General features: G+C 45.1%; 1 protein-coding gene across 3 annotated transcripts in view; it reads right to left on the reverse strand.

The window, feature by feature from the left end:
- Positions 1-18883, reverse strand: part of sema6bb (sema domain, transmembrane domain (TM), and cytoplasmic domain, (semaphorin) 6Bb) — a 151149-nt gene that overhangs the window by 21553 nt on the left and 110713 nt on the right. For all 3 annotated transcript variants that reach the window (XM_036978093.2, XM_036978094.2, XM_036978092.2), the window contains exons 11-16: positions 17451-17582; positions 16541-16690; positions 15531-15710; positions 13855-13995; positions 13162-13239; positions 10619-10677 (exon numbers count right to left, since the gene is read on the reverse strand). In XM_036978093.2, coding sequence (XP_036833988.2) covers positions 10619-10677; positions 13162-13239; positions 13855-13995; positions 15531-15710; positions 16541-16690; positions 17451-17582 — 740 coding nt within the window. The remainder of the gene's footprint in view (positions 1-10618; positions 10678-13161; positions 13240-13854; positions 13996-15530; positions 15711-16540; positions 16691-17450; positions 17583-18883) is intronic.

Genomic DNA, 18883 nt, shown 5'->3' on the forward strand with positions numbered 1-18883 from the left:
TTAGTTGAGGTTTGCCACCCACTCTGAAACTAACTGCAGCTCTTTGTTGAGTGTTGCAGTCATTTCAGTCACTGTAGTAGCTGGCATGTATAGTGTTGAGTCATCTGCATACATAAAAACTCTGGCTTTACTCAAAGTCAGTGGCATTGAAAATAGCAAGGGGCCTAAACATCTACCCTGGGAAATTCCTGATTCTAACTGGATAATATTTGATAGGCTTCCCTTAAAGATCACCATCTGTGTTCTGTTAGACAAGTAACTCTTTATCCACATTATAGCAGGGGGTGTAAAGCCATAACACATACGTTTCTCCAGCAGCAGACTATGATCAATAATGCCAAAAGCTCCACTGAGGTCTAACAAGACAGCCCCCATTAATCATTTTATCATAAATTTCACTCAGCCATTAGTCATTTGTGTAAGTGCTGTGCTTGTTGAGTGTCTTTCCCTATAAGCATGCTGAAATTCTGTTGTCGATTTGTTTACTGTAAAATAGCATTGTATCTGGTCAAACACATTTTCCCCAGAAGTTTACTAAGGGTTGGTAACAGGCTGATTGGTCGGCTATTTGAGCCGGGGGCTTTACTATTCTTGGGTAGCGAAATGACTTTAGCTCCCTCCAGGCCTGAGAGCACACGCTCTCTAGTAGGCTTACATTGAAGATGTGGCAAATAGGACTGGCAATATCGTCTGCTATTATCCTCAGTAATTTTCCATCTAGATTGTCAGACGCCGGTGGCTTATCATTTTTGATAGACAACAATAATTTTTTCACCTCTTCCACACTGACTTTACGGAATTCAAACGTACAATTTTTGTCTTCCATAATTTGGTCTGATATACTTGGATGTGTAGTGTCAACGTTTGTTGCTGGCATGTCATCCCTAAGTTTGCTTATCTTGCCAATGAAAAAGTCATTAACTTCATTGGGATAAGGGGGTATTTTCATGTCCGGATGAAAAGTGTGTCCAAAGTAAACTGCCTGCTACTCAGGCCCAGAAGCTAAGATATGCATAGTATTAGTAGATTTGGATAGAAATCATTCTGAAGTTTCTAAAACTGTTTGAATGATGTCTGTGAGTATAACATAACTTATTTGGCAGACGAAACCCAGAGGACAAACCATTCAGAATTGTTTTTTTTTTAGGTCACTCTCTTTTCAATGAGTTTGCAGTTCCTATCGCTTCCACTGGATGTCAACAGTCTTCAGAAATTGGTTGAGGTTTTTCATTTGAGAAATGAAGAAGTAGCACTGTTCAGAACGAGGGTAGAGAGAAGTGTACTCTTTGTTAGAGGCGCTTGACCTGAAAGCTCGCTACACTTTGTTTTCCTCCGGTATTGAACGCAGATTATCCCGTCTTAAATTAGATTATTTATGTAACAAAATACCTAAAGTTGTATTAGGAAAGTTGTTTGAAATGTTTGGACAAAGATTACAGGTAACTTATGAGATATTTTGTAGTCATGTTTCGCGTGTTGGAACCGGTGATTTTCTGGATCAAACGCGCCAATAAATGGACATTTTGGATATATATCGACGGAATTAATCCAACAAAAGGACCATTTGTGATGTTTATGGGACATATTGGAGTGCCAACAGCAGAAGCTCATCAAAGGTAAGTCATGAATTATATCTTTATTTCTGTGTTTTGTGTTGCGCCTGGTGGGTTGAAATATGATTGTGTCTGTGTTTGTTTGCTGGGGTGCTGTACTCAGATAATAGCATCGTTTGCTTTCGCCGTAAAGCCATTTTGAAATTTTACACGTTGGTTGGATTCACATCAAGTGTAGCTTTAATTCGGTGTATTGCATGTTTGATTTCATGAAAGTTTAATTTTTATAGTAATTTGTTTGAATTTGGCGCTCTGCACTTTCACTGGATGTTGGCCAGGTGGGATGCTAGCGTCCCACATATTCCAGAGAAGTTAAAGTAGTTTGCAATATCAGTGGGCTTTGTGATGAATGAGCCATCGGATTCAATGAATGAAGGAGCTGAGTTGCCTTTTTCCCCAAAAATGTCATTCAAGGTGCCCCAAAGCTTTTTTAGTATTACTGTTTCATAGTGTAGTTTATTTTTTATTTTGTTTAGTCACATGATTTCTTATTTTGCAGTACGTTTGCCAATCATTTGGGCTTCCAGACTTAATGCCATACCTTTTGCCTCATCCCTCTCAACCACGCAACTTTTCAATTCATCATCAATCCAAGGGAATTTAACAATTTTTACAGTAATTTTCTTAATGTTTATTAGTAACTGGAATACGTAGTTTCATAAATGCATCAAGTGCAGCGTCTGGTTGCTCCTCATTACACACCGCAGACCAGCAAACATTCTTTACATCATCAACATATGTCTGGAATAGTTTGCAAGCCCTGCCACATCCGACAGCATTAGAGCGGGTGTAGTACGATATGATCTTAGTCCTGTATTGACGCTTTGCCTGTTTGATGGTTTGTCGGAGGGCATAGCAGGATTTCTTATAAGCTTCTGGGCTAGAGTCCCACTCCTTGAAAGCGGCAGCTCTACCCTTTAGCTCAGTGCGGATGTTGCCTGTAATCAATAGCTTCTGATTGGGGTATGTTAGTGCGGTCACTGTGGGGATGATGTCATCAATGCACTTATTGATGAAGCCAATGACTGATGTGGTGTACTTCACAATGCTATCGGAGGAATCCCGGAACATATTCCAGTCTGTGCTAGCAAAACCGTCCTGTAGCTTAGCATCTGCTTCATCTGACCACTTTTTTATTGATCTAGTCACTTGTGCTTCCCGCTTTAATTTTTGTTTGTAAGCAGGAATCAGGAGGATAGCATTATGGTCAGATTTGCCAAATGGAGGATGAGGGAGAGCTTTGTATGTGTCTCTGTGTGTGAAGTAAAGATGGTCCAGTGTTTTTTCCCTCTGGATGCACATTTAACATGCTGATAGAAATTAGGTAAAACGGATTTAAGTTTCCCTGCATTACAGTCCCCAGCTACTAGAAGCGCTGCCTCTGGGTGAGCGTTTTCTTGTTTGCTTATGGCGGAATACAGCTCATTCAATGCTGTCTTAGTGCCAGCTTCTGACTGTGGTGGTGTGTAAATAGCTACGAAAAAATAGAGATGAAAACTCTTTAGGTAGATAGTGTGGTCTACAGCTTATCATGAGATACTCTACCTCCGGCGAGCAATAGCTCGAAACGTCCTTAGATATCGTGCACCAGCTGTTATTTACAAAAATACATAGTCCGCCGCCCCTTGTCTTACCAGACGCCGCTGTTCTATACTGCCGGTACAGCGTATAAATAACCAGCTGTAAGTTGATAGTGTCGTCGTTCAGCCACAACTCCGTGAAGCATAAAATATGACAGTTTTAAAATCATCGATTTTATTCTCCAAAGATTGCACGTTTGTTAGCAGAATGGAAGGAAGTGGGGGTGTATTCAATCGCCTACGAATTCTCAGAAGGCAGCCCGCTGTCTGGCCCCTTTTTCTCCGCCTCCTCTTCACGCAAATCACGGGGATCTGGGCCTGTTCCCGAGAAAGCAGTATATCCTTCGCGTCGGGCTCGTCGGGCTCGTGAAAGGCAATAAAGAATTCTGCTGGTCCGTGGTGAGTAATCGCAGTCCTGATGTCTAGAAGTTATTTTTGGTTATAAGAGATGGTAGTGGCAACATTACATACAAAATAAGTAAAACGTAAGTTACAAACAACGCAAATAAATGAACAAAATACAATAGGTTGGGGACGTCTGCCTTCCTCTCCGGAGCCATTTTACAGCTAGCTCCATTTGACAGCTCCATCCATGTATAATTTAGGAAAAGGCCAGTTTTAGCTAGCTAGCTAGCCACTGGAGTGCAGAAACACAAAGAGATGCAACAATTCAAGTTGTTTCTGTCAATAACGTGTGCTCTCGATGCGATGTGATTGGAGGGAAGCCAAATCCAAACTGGCTTCCCTTGACACTTTTTTTTTGTGCACTAGCACCATTCACAGTTGAGGTGACAACAATGTCATACTCTTTTGCATCAGACAGCATCAGATAGATGGTCTACACATACAGAGACAGAGGGGCACTGTTTTGTTCGCTCGGATGCTTTCTCCGGTGAGATACATTCAGCCTCTTGTGAATTGAAGGAAAATTATGAAACACAGAGAGACAAAATATTATTTTTTTTATGTTTCTTTTTGTTCTTTTTCTGTACTTTTGAATATATGCCACTGATTCACACAGACGGAAAAACACTCGGCTTCCCGGTGACGTCTTTCTGGAAAAAGGCAGACTTGTAATGTGCTGACTTGGAACAACAAGGGATTGTGCCAGTGGGACTTAGTGTTAATTTGCGTCTATGATAATACTGACAAAATTAGTTGTTAAACTGTAACAAGTGTGCTGAGAGTCGGGAAGCAAGTTCAGGGAGTGAGTGTTTTAATAAATAAAAGAAACAATGACCACGAAACACAAACAAATTCAAACAAGATCGAATGCAAAGTTCCTACAGGAGAAGACTGTTTTTGCACCCACAAGTTGACTTAAGAGACATCTGAAAGTACATCATTCCAATATATAAACTCAGGTAATAACCGATTGATAATTCTAGCTAGTTAGTTTGTTGCAACCTATCAGACCACTACTTATGACAGAACTTTGATTACAATATATCTACAGTATAACTAAATGGTCAAGACTGCAACCATTTAGTCACATTTTGCAACCCTTTCAAATCAAATCAAATGTATTTATATAGACCTTCGTACATCAGCTGATATCTCAAAGTGCTGTACAGAAACCCAGCCTAAAACCCCAAACAGCAAGCAATGCAGGTGTAGAAGCACGGTGGCTAGGAAAAACTCCCTAGAAAGGCCAAAACCTAGGAAGAAACCTAGAGAGGAACCAGGCTATGAGGGGTGGCCAGTCCTCTTCTGGCTGATTATAACATAACAGAACATGGCCTTTGACTTGGCTGTGCGAGTAAAACATTTAATTAGTCGCATCAGTGCGAGCTGAACATTCATTACAAGGTCACCTCAATCAAATGTTTCAAAAACATATTTTTTTTGTCTGTTAAAACCATTATTTGGTCAAACAGTAAAGTGCATTATCCCTGTAATGAAAGTGTCAGCTCAGCCCCTAGGCCTGTTTCCCAAGGGCCTGTTTCCCTAGGGCCTGTTTCCATAGGACCTGTTTCCCTAGGGCCTGTTTCCCTAGGGCCTGTTTCCCTGGGGCCTGTTTCCCCTTTGCCTGTTTCCCTGGGGCCTCAGAGAACACTGTCACGTACACTGTCTTCAAACTCCCTGTCATAGCTGAGCCAAAGCACAGCGTGCATGTAATTCCACACCTTTAATCGGAGTGAAACCTTCACAAAAAACAGGTAAACAGAAACCGACCGTGACACAACCGTGGCGCACACAAACACACACAGAAAATAAATAATTACCCACAACATTAGGTGGGAAAAAGGCTGCCTAAGTATGATTCCTAATCAGAGACAACGATAGACAGCTGCCTCTGATTGGGAACCACACTCGGCCAAAAACAAAGAAATAGAAAACATAGAATGCCCACCCAAATCCCACCCTGACCTAACCAAATAGAGAAATAAAACGTCTCTCTAAGGTCAGGGCGTGACAGACACATGAATGTTCTTGCAACATCTCATGAAACGAGTCATCAATACTGTATATTCTGAGAACATTAACTACATTCTAGATAAGTTCTGTTTGAACTGTTCTCCTAACTTTAACACGAAAACATGTTTAAAATGTTCTCAGAAGGTTTTTGCTAACATACAGTTGAAGTCGGAAGTTTACATACACTTAGGTTGGAGTCATTAAAACTAATTTTTCAACCACTCCACAAATTTCTTGTTAACAAACTATAGTTTTGGCAAGTCGGTTAGGACATCTACTTTGTGCAAGACACAAGTCATTTTTCCAACAATTGTTTACAGACAGATTATTTCACTTATAATTCACTGTATCACAATTCCAGTGGGTCAGAAGTTTACATACACTAAGTTGACTGTGCCTTTAAACAGAAAATTCCCCAAAATTATGTCATGGCTTTAGAAGCTTCTGATAGGCTAATTGACATCATCTGAGTCAATTGGAGGTGTACCTGTGGATGTATTTCAAGGCCTACCTTCAAACTCAGTGCCTCTTTGCATGACATCATGTGATGTTTTGTAAAAAATCAGCCAAGACCTCAGATTTTTTTTTGTAGACCTCCACAAGTCTGGTTCATCCTTGGGAGCAATTTCCAAACGACTGAAGGACCACGTTCATCTGTACAAACAATGGTACGCAAGTATAAACACCATGGGACCACGCAGCCTTCATACCGCTCAGGAAGGAGACTCGTTCTGTCTCCTAGAGATTAACGTACCTGGGTGCGAAAAGAGCAAATCAATCCCAGAACAACAGCAAAGGACCATGTGAAGATGCTGGAGAAAACAGGTACAAAAGTATCTATATCCACAGTAAACGAGTCCTATATCGACATAACCTGAAAGGCCGCTCACCAAGGAAGAAGCCACTGCTCCAAAACCGCCATAAAAAAGCCACACTACAGTTTGCAACTGCACATGGGGACAAAGATCGTACTTCTTGGAGAAATGTCCTCTGGCCTGATGAAACAACAATAGAACTGTTTGGCCATAATGACCATCGTTATGTTTGGAGGAAAAAGGGGGAAGCTTGCAAACCGAAGAACACCATCCCAACCGTGAAGCACGCAGCATCATCTTGTGGGGTTGCTTTGCTGCAGGAGGGACTGGTGCACTTCACAAAATAGATGGCATCATGAGGCAGGAGAATTATGTGGATATATTGAAGCAACACCTCAAGACATCAGTCAGGAAGTTAAATCTTGGTCCGAAATGGGTCTTCCAAATGGACAATGACCCCAAGCATACTTTCAAAGTTCTGGTAAAATGGCTTAAGGACAACAAAGTCAAGGTATTGGAATGGCCTTCACAAAGCCCTGACCTTACAAACCTGACTCAATTACACCAGCTCTGTCAGGAGGAATGAGCCAAAATTCACCAAACTTATTGTGGGAAGCTTGTGGAAGACTACCCAAAACGTTTGACCCAAGTTAAACATTTTAAAGGCAATGCTACCAAATACTCATTGAGTGTATGTAAACTTCTGACTCATTGGGAATGGGAATGCAATGAAATAAATAAAAGCTGAAATAAATCATTCTCTCTACTATTATTCTGACACATCACATTCTTAAAATAAAGTGGTGATCCTAACTGACCTAAGACAGGGAATTTTTACTGTGATTAAATGTCAGGAAAAGTGAAAGACTGAGTTTAAATGTATTTGGCTAAGGTGTATGTAAACCTCCGACTTCAACTGTAGATAGAATGTTCCCATAACTAACGGAAAACTGGACACTCAAACATTAGGGATTACATTACAAAAACATTCTCTCTCCCTAGAATTGTTAGCTGGGACATCACTTTAGGGTTCTAGCCTTTTCTTATTGACTTTGTTTAACATTTTGCGAGAGCTAAAGGTCCCTTACAACAAATGAAATAGAAGACGGTTGAAGTCTAGCCCAACACTAAGCCGAGCTTACCCTGCTGAAACCAATACTCCTGCCAGGCAGGTCACGACCTGGAAAACCTGAACTCTGCGGCCGCGTGGGGCAATAAACGCTGGTAAGTGGAGCTGACATGTTAGATCATCCATTGACACCACAGATAAATCCTGCTCATTATTGTTTTTACACCTCTGGAATTTATTACCTGACATGTTTAGAGGAGGTTTCAGAACTGACTGGGCTCAATGTAAACATGATTAGAAGTATACACCCAGCATTAGGCTTTGGAAGCTCTGGGGACAGAGTGATTGAGGCCCTCAGCATGCAGAGCCAAGCGCATGGAAAAAAAAAAACACACACACACACACACACACACACACACACACACACACACACACACACACACACACACACACACACACACACACACACACACACACACACACACACACACACACACACACACACACACACACACACACACACACACACACACACACACACACACACACACACACACACACACACACACACCTCTGATTGGACTCAACTGACTGAGCAGCCCTTCACCACAGGTCAGCTCAATTAAAAGCTGTGTTGTCTACATCTGCTTTGATCAGGCCTGATTTAGAGGAGACAGGCATAACAAGCTCCTGTCCTGATCTCTGAAGAAGATCTCTGTGTTGATGTGTAAAGGAAGAGGGACAGCGACCACTGCCCTCTTATCTTGGACTGGGCTGCGGTAGACCACCATGGGATATACTGTACATGCACTGAACCTTTGATACTACAGAGGGAGAAGTTGAGGTAGAGGGAGGAGGGCGAGAGAGTGAGAGTGAGAAAGAGAGCGAAAGAGGTGGGAGCAGAAGCGAGGTGAGAGAGTAGGAGCAAGCAGCCTCCATGTGTCACCTGGCAGACTTACTGCCTTGTCACGCTGTCGGTAACAGGAGCATTGACAATTTGCTGACACCAGAGACGGCGGTAGCCTCCTCACTCCATCTGTTGCGCCCCTGTCCAGGACCACAAGCTCTGCCACGCCTCCATCCTCACCCCTTCATTACCTTCTTCCCTCACCCTCACTCCTCCTCACCTTCTTCCCTCACCCTCTCCCTCAGCTCCTCATCACCATCTTCCCTCACCCTCTCCCTCAGCCCTCATGGCTGCAGACTGCTTTAGAGATTCACTCCTGATATTTATTTGACTCAAATCGAGCCAAAGAGCAGATGAAAATCGATTCCCCCTCCTTTCCTTCGTGCGGCTACTTTTCTCTGGCTAAGGAGAGGGAGAGGCAGTTAAAGGCAAGTTATCAGAGCTGTCCATCCATCTCCCTCTGTGGGTCGCCGACAGGCCTTGCCTGGGGGGAGGGAGTGTGGTCTGGTTTGCACTTGGCTGTGGCTTCGGCTGTGTGCAGTGTCACCACTGAGGAGCTGCAGAGCCCAGCTATGCTCCTCACTCAGAAAGAGTGAGGAGGAGGGAGGGAGAGGGTGATGAATGTTGCATTACCCCATAGAGAGATGGATGGAGCATAGCAGGCGCTCTTCTATCTGCCTGCTGGAGATTCAGACAGGTGGGATATGTCAGATAGAGGTATATGGACTCAGCTGAGATTCTTCTGTCTAATCTACCTCAGAGCTTTGCAGACTCACACCTGTGTGTGTGTGTGTGTGTGTGTGTGTGTGTGTGTGATGGACTGATGTGACAATTCACAGGTTTCAAATAGTAACACTGAATGATGAAAGTCATAACTGATTTATTTTCTACTTGCAGCTTTTCGTCTTCTTCAGACTGTCTATTGAGTAGGTTGATGGCTTCAGAGATGTGTTTAGACCAGCTGAGTGTTGTACACTGGGGAAGCTATGTGCTGTAAAAACTAAAATAGCATCAATATCAGACAGAGGAAGACATTGAAGCACAAGTTCATCACTTTCTAAGGCACAGAGCTTAATGATTCTGGCAGCTGATATGATGCTTGCGCATCCTTTTGGCAAGCGTACACAGGGCTATTCAGCACCATTCATCTTGTGACAACCAACAACACCTTTGTCAGCAGTAGTCAGGACCGCCACGCGTTTGTCATGTCAGTATCAGAACCATTATCTAAGACAGATCAGATGGGAGAATCCTGGCAACATCCTCAAAGAGACGCTGGGTGCTGAGGCTAATGCACCTTTATGTATACTGACCGACACAGGGCCAAGCAAGCTTAGGGGAAGAGTAACAAGCCACCGGACCAGCACCCCCAGACAGACAGTGATCAGGGTCCAGGGTGGTGCAGAGGGCTCCAGGGGTGAGGGAGCATCTTCAAACAGCCCCTCTAAAGACGTATGTAATATTGATCTTTGTGGCTCTCCAGGTGCATGGCAGATGAACTTGGAGATTCATTTGCACGAATGCCTCATCAGAAGTAGCGGTGGGATCAAAAGAGCAAGGGAGTCGAGGAGATTTCTGTCTGAGGGATCCCTTTGCTTTGCTGTGCCGCCATCATTTTCATATCAGAAAGCAACTAGGAAAACATCAAGGCGAGGATACCCAGAGACGCATAATAATTAACCAGAAGTAGAAACAACTACAAAGCAAAGCTACAGAAGAGGAAAAAGAGAGCTTCTGAACATTGCCAAAAGTAAGAGTAAACAGAGGAGAAAACAAATATGGGTAAAACATACATGGGGATTTCTACATCTGCATTGCTTGCTCTTTGGGGTTTTAGGCTGGGTCTGTATAGAATTTTGTGACAACTGCTGATGTAATAAGGGATTTATAAAATACATTTGATTGATTATTAATGATGATATGGAGCTAGACAGCAGTAGTAGCGGCAGGTAGCATAGAGGTTAAGAGCGCTGGGCTGAAAGGTCACTAGTTTAAATCCCAGCGACGACTAGGTGAGAAATATGTTGATGTGCCCTTGAGCAAGGCTCTCAACCCTAATTGCTCTGGATAAGAGCGTCTGCTAAATTACTTACATGTAAAATGTAGTGTATGATGTTCTACCCTAGAGTAGGCAGTTATGTAAGAAACACTGAATCAACACAAATACAGCTTAACATTACAGGATGGCAATAAACAGAAAGAAACACTTCTCTTACCATCACAGTCGCCCAAGTGGGACACGTTCCCGTGTTCTATGTCCTGCTCGAACGGCAGTCTGGAAGAGGGGAAAGACGATCATTTATCAATTCACACATAAACAATACATAGGCCTACTGCAAGCTTTGGTCATTGACAGAAACCTCTGCTTTTCTCTGGTAAGCAAAACATTGTAGCAGCAAAGGACAGGAATACTTTTTTTTGTGTGGAGTTGAGAGAAATAATACTGTATTGTATACCCCCAACTCTGAAAGCTGGTCTGGATCTTTCCATTCGTACTTAAAAAATAATTTACCATTTCTACTTTTTTAATAGGAGAACTTGGAAAATCAAAAGGGGCTTTGACATTATATGATGAAGCGACAAAATTAAAATTAAATTAAAATGGGTGAGTTCCAGGGCCTCCCGGGTGGCGCAGTGGTTAGGGAGCTGTGCCACCAGAGACTCTGGGTTCACGCACAGGCTCTGTCGCAACCGGCCGCGACCGAGAGGTCCGTGGGGAGACGCACAATTGGCCCAGCATCGTCCAGGTTAGGGAGGGCTTGGCCGGTAGGGATATCCTTGACTCATCGCGCACCAGTGACTCCTGTGGCGAGCCGGGCACAGTGCGCGCTAACCAAGGTTGCCAGGTGCACGGTGTTTCCTCTGACACATTGGTGCGGCTGGCTTCCGGGTTGGATGCGCGCTGTGTTAAGAAGCAGTGCGGCTTGGTTGTGTATCGGAGGAAGCATGACTTTCAACCTTAGTCTCTCCCGAGAGTTGTAGTGATAAAACAAGATAGTAGCTACTAAACAATTGGATACCACGAATTTGGGGAGAAAAAGGGGTAAAATTCAACAACAAAAAATTATAATAAATGTAAAAAATGGGTGAGTTCCAACAGCAGTGAGACCAGACCAAGTGCATTGACCTCCCATGGGGACAGCAACATCAGCTAGTTAGCTGGTTAGAGCGTTGGACTACCAGCTGAAAGGTTGCAAGTTCTAATCCACAAGCTAACAAGGTACAAATCTGTCGTTCTACCCCTGAACAGGCAGTTAACCCACTGTTTCATTAAAAATAAGAATTTGTTCTTAACTTGCCTAGTTAAATAAAGGTAAAATAAACACCATAAAGGTCCTCTAAAGAGGAGAAATAACAGCAGTTTGTTCTTCAAAATGGCCCCTGTCCAATGAGGTAATTTAAACATGGGAAGTGCTCAAGGCTAGAGGGAAGGCTGCATCGACCACAACCAGAGACAGCTCACTGGGATGTGTCTCCAGCTCTACAATTAGTTGAAAAGCCCCAAAAAACAAAAAGGCCAACTGAGTGTTTCACTGCCTGAGAAAAACTTTGAGAAGTAAGTTTACACTGGAGTGGTTGGAGGGTTATTGTGGGTATATTGTGTTGGGTAAATGAAGGCTGCAGGCTGGGAAAGAAGGCACTGTTTTGTCACAACACCCTTAATGGTGAGAATGTGAATAAGTTTAAGGATTTATTGTCCCCGAGTCTAAAGGAGACCAGATTACAGGTACAGTTATAATTCAAAGAAATATGAAGGGTAATAAACAGACGCAAAACACCTACAGTAATAAAACAATATCAACAGATATACTAATCAGTAAGGAGCCTAATTATCTTTGTTCCAATATAGTCCATGTTACAGTCTTACATTGCAAACAATGGAGAGTTTTTTCATCACCCAGCATCGTTTTCACTTTTCCAAATGGAATTTATCCTCAAACGGGAACATCACTTGATACAGGATCAATGGACAGGTTGACCGCCCTTGCTAAATCAAATCACAACACAGGGCCCTTAATTGTATAACGGTGAGGCCGTAAGGTGCTCAAAAAGGCTCTGTTGTCTGTAACTGCTGGCACTGTACCTGTGTTTGCACACATAATTCAATAAGCTGCCTCTCTAAAAAGAGATTTGATTTCACTGGGCTGGGCGGACGTGAGGCAGAGCAGGAGGGAGTGGGAAGGTTTACAGCCCAGAACAAGAGGTGAGCTGCCAAGACAGCCAGGAATCGTTCTGTGGCAGGCGTACAAGAGCAACGCAACCCTGACAAAGATGTACACCCAGCTATGGATATCAAGCTGTGTTGAAGAATGCAGCATTGTTGTGAACACACAATGGCAATAGCAGATCTCCTGGATGAATAAATGTACACAGCTCGCTCTGACAGGATAACTAAATGAGGACATGTTTGCCTAGCCACAGCTTGTGTTGCAGGCTTATAACTGTAGGCTCTGTCAGAGTTTAGGCATAACACTCAGTATAAATAGAGAGTGTCACAGCAACCCAGGTGGTCCAGGCATCGACTAGACAGAGAACCAGGCAGAGACCCGGACAGAGAACCAGGCAGAGGCCCGGACAGAGACCCAGACAGAGACCCAGACAGAGACCAGGTATAGATACGACAGAGGTCAAACGGATGCCAGACAGAAACAAGACAAAGGTACAAGCCAGACACGGGGCAGGTCGATAGCAGACAGGGACCAGACATGGAACCAGACAGAGGCCAGTGCTGTGCCCTCGTTCCCCCCCAGCACCTCACCTGGTCCCGGGCCTGAGGAAGGAGCAGGTGCTTCCTCTGGTCCAGCCACAGTAGGGGTCCCTGGAGGCAATGCAGTTCCTGGAGATAAACAGAGTAAACACAGTCTTTAGTGATGCACCACCCAGGGCAGAGAGACACCACGGATTCATTGAACACATTACATGTTTGACATATACGTTACAGTATGTCACGCCTCACTAGGTTTAGAGTCTGCTGGCATCAAGGCAATACGACTCAGTGGTGAGTCGTCAGCAAGGCCAAAGAGCAAGAGAGTAAGACGTCTCTGTGTGTGTGTGTGTGTACGCGTGTATGTGTGTGTGTATGTGCGTGTACTGTGCCGAATAGATTTACTGATTTGTCGAAGAGCGCTTGGGGATGTGGTAAAGTAGTTTGGTGCACCAAGGGTAGGCTGTATAAGTTGGCAGATGGTTTAGGGCCTGACTAAAGGTGTGATTGTAATGATTGGGAGTGGGCGGGGCTTAGGATGTGTTACAGATATACTGTATGCGGCTGAGAGGTGTGTGTGGGCTACAGAGGTGTGGCTGAGGGGTGTGGGTGAGGGGTGTGTGTGTGTGTGTGTGTGTGTGTGTGTGTGTGTGTGTGTGTGTGTGTGTGTGTGTGTGGAGCTGAAAGGTGTGTGTGATGTGTGTGTGTGTGTGGAGATGAAAGGTGTGTGTGATGTGTGTAACTTACTTCATGCAGCGTGAGTAGAGCTGGCATCGTGCCACAGGGACCCTGACCACACAAGAGGGGAAGGCCAGCAGCAGAGACTGGCTCACCCAGTCCAGAGTCAGGGACAACAACTGCCTCGCCTGCGGAGAGTCCTCCCCACATCTAAAAACACACACACACAGAGAGACGGTGAGAGTGTTGCCTTATTGCACAACACACCATGATGAGGTCAAGCTGACCTCATCATATCACACACTAACTGAACACAACATGATCTCACTGCACATCATATCAACACAACACTGCTTCATTAAGTATAACTCAAACCAGTTTATGACTAAAAGCAGAACAATCAAAGTGAAAGCAGTAAAAGGCCTTCAGAAGCCTGTTTGTCACAGTGTCATCTTTAGTATGCAGTGTGTTGATGGCTGATGACTGAGGCCTGGGGTTGGATGGCCATCAAAGCCACCAGCTACACCCTGCATGGGCTCTAATTGGTACTTAGCACTTCCATAATATCCAAACACCTGCCTTTGTAGGCTGGATTTATATATATTTATATACATATGTTCACTCCTGCATGGGCTTATTTAGATGGTTTATGGTAATAAACATGGCTCGCATCTGAGGAGTCATTAGGGGAAATGTATCACACACTACAGTATCAAGTTGTTAGTCATACCTCACAGCAAACAAACTATGTGAGAAACCAGACTGACGGAAGGAGAGCACGAGCGATGGGGAGGGAGAAGAGAGTGAGAGATGGAGAGAGAGAAAGAACAACTAAATAAGTAAACAAAATAAGTAAAATGGAGACAGGTTGAGAAATAATGAAAGTGTGGCCCATTAATCTCTCCGTTTCCCCCGGGTCATTTCATGGTTCATTACCAGGTCGAAAATATGAAATATAATCATTATGTCAGACAGCCAATCAAAAAACAATTTGGGCTTTGAGGACCTCTATCTGTGATGTGTTCCCGTTGCCCCTGCGATGGTGGCGGGGGCTGTCTATCTACCCTGGGCCCATTAGGGGAGTTAGTCTGGGGTTAAGGAAGGGCAGGCTGGGAGAAGGCTGATCTGATTACTCCATTCCCTCTCTCCTGATTAGCTGGCTCCCTGCTGTGAGGGGGACTGCAAGCCCTGTCACACACCCCTATACCAGGCTCACAGTCACACCACTATCACAGCACAGCAAATCACCCCCAAACACACTCACACACCGGCACCACCGCCGCTATTGCTGCAGCCTTAACTCATCTGCCCTCTGATTTGATTCCTCTGCTCCCCATTTAGTTGTTGGTGGAATGGAACCTCACATTGACGCCTACATGAATGCATTGTTTTGAAGGGTGGGAAGTAACGGTTTTAACCTCCTTTCACCTGCCAACGAGGTTTGTGCTGCTGTGCTACAGTGTTTCTTACTACAGTAAATGAGCCCCGTTTTCCCCTCAGTCTGAGCAGAGAATAGATCAGGGGGCACAATTAGCAGCGCCGCTGCCATAGCTCTAGTTAGGAGACTCTTGCTTAAACATTTCTAATTGGGCTCATTGAAAGATAACCAAGTAATACCCCATCTGTTTGCTTCCTATCCCCCCCTGCGGTCCCATGCATGTGTTACAGTGAAACACTTAGAGATAATTAATAAGACCATCACAACAGCACCCATTAGAGACTGTCTGTAACCCGTTAACCCTTACTTGTCAGGGATGAAGCCCTCCAGCTCCTCCAGGAAGACATTGCTGCTGGACACGGTGTTGTCCCGGTTGGGGACGATCAGGAACTTGAGGATGGTCCCCCGGCTGGAGCCCAGGAAGAGCACTGTGCGGTTTCTGTAGGGGCCAGCCTCCGTGTCCATCACCATCTTATTCAGCTGGTACCTAAGGGGAAGAAGACAAGATGATGATATAGAGACACTGTGTTTTTCACCCAATCCTCTCTCGACCCCTTGTCCTGATTAACCAATAGGCTATTGCGTTTATCTGACAGAATTTGACTTAGCAATATAGAGATAATTCCATCTAGCCTATCAAACGGCATATTGGAGCTTATGTTACAATAACTAAGCTTACATGGTCCTATCAAATAGGGTAGGGTCTAGGGCTCAATTTGGGACACAACCAATCTGCATACCTCTTACGGTCATTCACTAAATGAAATTCACACAGTAAAATAGTCATCCAATTTACATACAGAACTAATTACCAAGAGCAGTCATTAATATCATTCAGATGAATGGACTTGTCTTGAAACAATAGCACCGTAGCTGAACTACACAAGTCCTGTGTGTATGAGTCAATGTTCTAAAATAGAAGAAGTCGTTCCACTGGGTAATTCATATTCCACATACAACTTTCACAGTAATAGTCTCCTCCCTCTAGCTCGGCTGGTGGCCATTGTAGTTTGATGCATCCCAGCTGCTTGCCTCCTGCAGCAAACTCTCACAGCGAGCGGATCAACCGACCGGCATAAACAGAAGGAGAACCAGCCCAGAGGCTAATTTGTGTCCATGCAAATATGTGTGTGTATGTGTATGAGTTTGCCCTGAGACATGACAGTAGACTCCTATGGTGTCTAATGGTATGAAGCCATACAAGTGTACATGTCTCAGGGAAACAGCACAGGATGCAGGGAAAGAGCACAGGATGTGTGCGAAAGGTTTCCTAGTTCTGAGTCTGTGATGTCCCCTGATGCGATCACAGAGCCTCACCTGACCATGGTCCTGACGATCCAGGGCCTCTGTCCCAGTGAGGGCACGGCCTCGTCCATCAGGGGGTGGGTCTTCACAAAGTTCAGCATCTCATCAGGGAAACCATTGGATGAGTTGAACCTGGAGCCCTGAACAGCACAGCCCCCTGGCCTGTTGGATGAGGGTGAAATACAGGGTTTAGCACAGGCCCCCTTACTGAGGCACAGGCTCCCCCTTACTGAGGCACAGGCTGACCCTTACTGAGGCACAGGCTCCCCCTTACTGAGGCACAGGCTCCTCCTTACTGAGGCACAGGCTCCCCCTTACTGAGGCACAGGCTCCCCCTTACTGAGGCACAGGCTGACCCTTACTGAGGCACAGGCTCCCCCTTTCTGAGGCACAGGCTCCCCCTTACTGAGGCACAGGTTCCCCCTTACTGAGGCACAGGCTCCCCCTTACTGAGGCACAGGTTCCCCCTTACTGAGGCACAGGTTCCCCCTTACTGAGGCACAGGTTCCCCCTTACTGAGGCACAGGTTGACCCTTACTGAGGCACAGGCTGGCCCTTATTGAGGCACAGGCTGACCCTTACTGAGGCACAGGCTCCCCCTTACTGAGGCACAGGCTCCCCCTTACTGAGGCACAGGCTCCCCCTTACTGAGGCACAGGCTGACCCTTATTGAGGCACAGGATGACCCTTATTGAGGCACAGGATGACCCTTACTGAGACACAGGCTCCCCCTTACTGAGGCACAGGCTCCCCCATAATGAGGCACAGACTGACCCTTACTGAGGCACAGGCTCCCCCTTACTGACCCATTTCAGTGTTATCTGTGGTCAGTTAATGGTGTCTTACACTCTTACACTTTAGACTCACATAAAGTTCATCAAAATGAGCCAGGAGATGATTGCCAGGTAAGGCAATACTGTACCTTGGTTTGGGAACGAGCTCGTCAGGAACAGGGGTCCATATAGACTCAGGTGATTTCTGCTCCTTGAATCTCCCATCAAACACCCCAGCCAGCTGCTCCATGTCGAACGCACACACAGCCGAACCAGGGATACTACAGAGAGAGAACCAGATACAATGGATAAGGTAGGGGTGCATAGAGTGGCGCAGCGGTCTAAGTCACTGCGTCTCAGTGCTAGAGGCGGCACTACTACCCTGGTTCAAATCCAGGCTGTATCACAACCGGCAGTGATTGGGAGTCCTATAGGGCGGCGCACAATTGGCCCGGGTTCGGCCGGGGTAGGCCATCATTGTAAATAAACATTTGTTTTTAACCGACTTGCCTAGTTGAATTTAAAATATATATATAAATGGACAATAAAGGTTATATCCTGAATGACATTGAAGTTGGCATACAAACTGGAAGTTGTGTGTTAGAATCCGGGAATACACAGGAAATAAGTAGTCAACAAATGAGGAAATACTCATAGGAAATACTGTAGAGACCACACACAGCATGTTCCAGTAAAATGCTTGCACACCTTGGCTGTTGCTAAACTCCTATTGAACTCATTGACCCAGAATGGAACATCTGCTGTGAAAAGAAGCTAAGTCCCCCCACCCTGAACGAAGCGCTACAATACTGTTACTGTAGTGTTGAGTGTGGTAGTTAATGGAGGTGTACACCAGAGAGATGGAGAGAGAGAGCCATGTCAGGACAACAGGGGGTGAATACTATCGTCTCTCTTTCTCTCCTGCTCCGAGAGCTTCTCTTCCCTTTGAGACCTCTTGTTTTTGCTAAGAAGTTGTGTGAGTCTGTTGAGTGACTAGGACTTCTCTGGTACAGCACAAAGTGAACCTTAGGGAGTGAGTCAGTTCCTGCCGAGCACTTCACGCCTACTCTATTTTCCCTTTCCTAACTCTGACACTACATCCTGAGAGAGGGGGGAGAGAGAGAGGAAGAGAGAGGGTGTGAAAGGGTGAGGGAGAGTGAGTGAGAGCTGCAGAGAAAGAGAGAATTGAGAGAGCACTGCAGAGAGAGGGGGAGAAAGAGAGAAAGTGAGAGAGCACTGCAGAGAGAGGGGGAGAAAGAGAGAAAGTGAGAGAGCACTGCAGAGAGAGGGGGAGAAAGAGAGAAAGTGAGAGAGCACTGCAGAGAGGGGGAGAAAGAGAGAAAGTGAGAGAGCACTGCAGAGAGAGGGGGAGAAAGAGAAAGCAGCAGAGAGAAAGTCTCTCTCACTCTCACTTTGCTGCTCACTCCAACACTCCATTACTCCAGTGTTAAGGTCAAGTAGTGCCTGTGCTCAGGTCTTGACACAAACCGACAGATGGGCTTATGGGCTCTCTCCCTGCGCTGCCCCTGTGCCCCTAGGCCTGCTGGAGTAGGTACCCAGGGATCCTCTGAGAACTGTTTGT

The sequence above is a fragment of the Oncorhynchus mykiss genome, chromosome 5 (genome assembly GCF_057628025.1).
Source record: "Oncorhynchus mykiss isolate SJ-2025 chromosome 5, ASM5762802v1, whole genome shotgun sequence".
NCBI lineage: Eukaryota > Metazoa > Chordata > Actinopteri > Salmoniformes > Salmonidae > Oncorhynchus > Oncorhynchus mykiss.